General features: G+C 64.2%; 1 protein-coding gene across 1 annotated transcript in view; it reads left to right on the forward strand.

Annotated features, from left to right (window-relative positions):
• Positions 1-502: 502 nt before the first annotated feature.
• The window catches only part of LOC113941925 (poly(U)-binding-splicing factor PUF60-like), a gene marked incomplete at both ends in the record, with an annotated part of 2,170 nt that continues 510 nt past the window's right edge, over positions 503-2,162 (forward strand). The window contains 2 exons of the mRNA XM_027633059.1: positions 503-664; positions 1,558-1,818. Of these exons, the coding sequence (XP_027488860.1) occupies positions 503-664; positions 1,558-1,818 (423 nt within the window). The remainder of the gene's footprint in view (positions 665-1,557; positions 1,819-2,162) is intronic.

A 2,162-nucleotide genomic window follows, 5' to 3' on the forward strand; every position in this document is an offset into this window, starting at 1 on the left:
GATGGATTCAGGAGCCGTTCCTGGCTGTGGGATTGGATTCAGGAGCCGTTCCTGGCTCTGGGATGGATTCAGGAGCCGTTCCTGGCTGTGGGATTGGATTCAGGAGCCATTCCTGGCTCTGGGATGGATTCAGGAGCCGTTCCCAGCTGTGGGGATGGATTCAGGAGCCGTTCCTGGCTGTGGGATTGGATTCAGGAGCCGTTCCTGGCTCTGGGATGGATTCAGGAGCCGTTCCCAGCTGTGGGATTGGATTCAGGAGCCGTTCCTGGCTCTGGGATTGGATTCAGGAGCCATTCCCAGCTGTGGGATTGGATTCAGGAGCCATTCCCGGCTCTGGGATGGATTCAGGAGCCGTTCCCGGCTCTGGGATGGATTCAGGAGCCGTTCCTGACTGTAGGATTGGATTCAGGAGCCGTTCCTGACTGTGGGATTGGATTCAGGAGCCGTTCCCAACTGTGGGATTGGATTCAGGAGCCATTCCCAGCTGTGGGATTGGATTCAGGAGCCGTTCCTGACTGTAGGAGCGGATTCCGGAGCCGTTCCCGGCCCCCACAGCCGCCCCGTTTCCCCGCAGGCCAAGAAGTACGCCATGGAGCAGAGCATCAAGAGCGTGCTGGTGAAGCAAACCATCGCCCACCAGCAGCAGCAGCTCACCAACCTGCAGGTGAGGGGCCCCCCGGGCCGCGCCCTCGCGCTCCCCCCGACACCGTGGAGTCCTCAGGGCCCTCGGAACCAGAGCACAGCCCCGAGCCTGCAGCTCGCCAGGGAACCCCCACCCCCCCCGACCTGCTCCGACTGCCCCCAGAGCCGGGAGGAAATCCTTGGTCCCTCCGTGGATTCCTCCCCCGCCCAGGGTCCTTCCCGAGGCAGGAGGGGCCCGAGGCTTTGCCCTGCCCCGGGTTTCACTCCCCGCTTTATTGGGGTGGTGAAGCCGAGGGGGGATCCTGGGAACAGTGTCCTGTCACCGTGTCTCCTGTGCTCGAGGGAGGGTCCCTGTGCCCCCTCTCCGTGTCCCGGGCCTGCCCCCTTTCCCTCCCCTGCACTCAGGTGCTCTCAGTCCCATCGGAGAAGCTCCGTTGGCCGTTCCCGCTCCCGCTGGAACGCCCGTGCCAGGAGAAACCCCTCCCCCGGGGTTTAACCTCCCCCCTCCTTCAGAGGCTTCTGGAACACGCCTGGCCGCCTCCACTCCGGGTCAGGAAAGCCCCGGCTTGGCAGCTCTGTGCGAGGAATCCCCGTGGATGTGCTCCGAGGGCCGCTCGGGGCCGTGCCTGGTTCTGAGGGGTCTGCTCTAGTTTGAGAGGGGCTCCTTTTTTTAAAGGCTTGTGGGGGGGGCGACCCGACGCCAGCGGTTGCAGAGGTCTCTATATTGCCTTGAGTCCCCCCTGGGATCCCACCCTGCTTCCCCCAGGCAGTGGCAGCAGCAGAGCCCACCCCGGGCCGAGGAAGGAGAGGCCTCCCCGCAGGTGCCCCCTGCGCCGCCGCCCTGCTCGAGTTTGTGCGACAGCCGTAGTGATGCTCAGCTCCAACAGACTGAACTCTGTCTTTACTGTCTTTCAGATGGCAGCAGTGACAATGGGCTTTGGAGATCCTCTCTCACCTTTACAATCGGTCAATAGACATATTCACTTCTTCTGGGGGCATTGTCTTAGTCAGGGCCTAGCCTGGGGACGTGTTCCTAGTGGTGCCACTGCTCTTGTCCGCGCCCAGCACGGCCCTCCCACCTCCCCACCCACCCGTGTGCCGGACACGCCCCGGAGCAGAGCGAGGTGCCCCTGGCCCCGAGAAGACCCCCAGGCTGTGCAGTCTGCGGGGACACTGGCACTCGGGGGCACAGACGAGCTTTAGATTTCCACCAGTTCTGAACACACAACCCCTGCCATGGTGGGAGCTGCATTTCTAGGGACGCCGCAGTTCTTGGGGTCCCGACCTCAAACTAACGGCCAAGGTAACGCACGGAGGGGGCGACTTTGTTGTGGAGCGGCCTCCGGGGCCGGGGAGGGCAGAGCGGGGCCTGGCCCAGGTGCCACACCCTCCATCCTGGGGCACCTTCCCAGCGCAGCAGAAGCAGGAGGGAGGTGGCAGAACCCCAGGAATGCCCAGCCCCCCCCCCCCCCCCGCCATCCTCCGGGGCCCGTGCTAACCAGAGGCCACGAGGAGCTGAA

Source organism: Corapipo altera, unplaced genomic scaffold (genome assembly GCF_003945725.1).
Source record: "Corapipo altera isolate COAL_440 unplaced genomic scaffold, ASM394572v1 59937, whole genome shotgun sequence".
Taxonomy (NCBI): Eukaryota; Metazoa; Chordata; class Aves; order Passeriformes; family Pipridae; genus Corapipo; species Corapipo altera.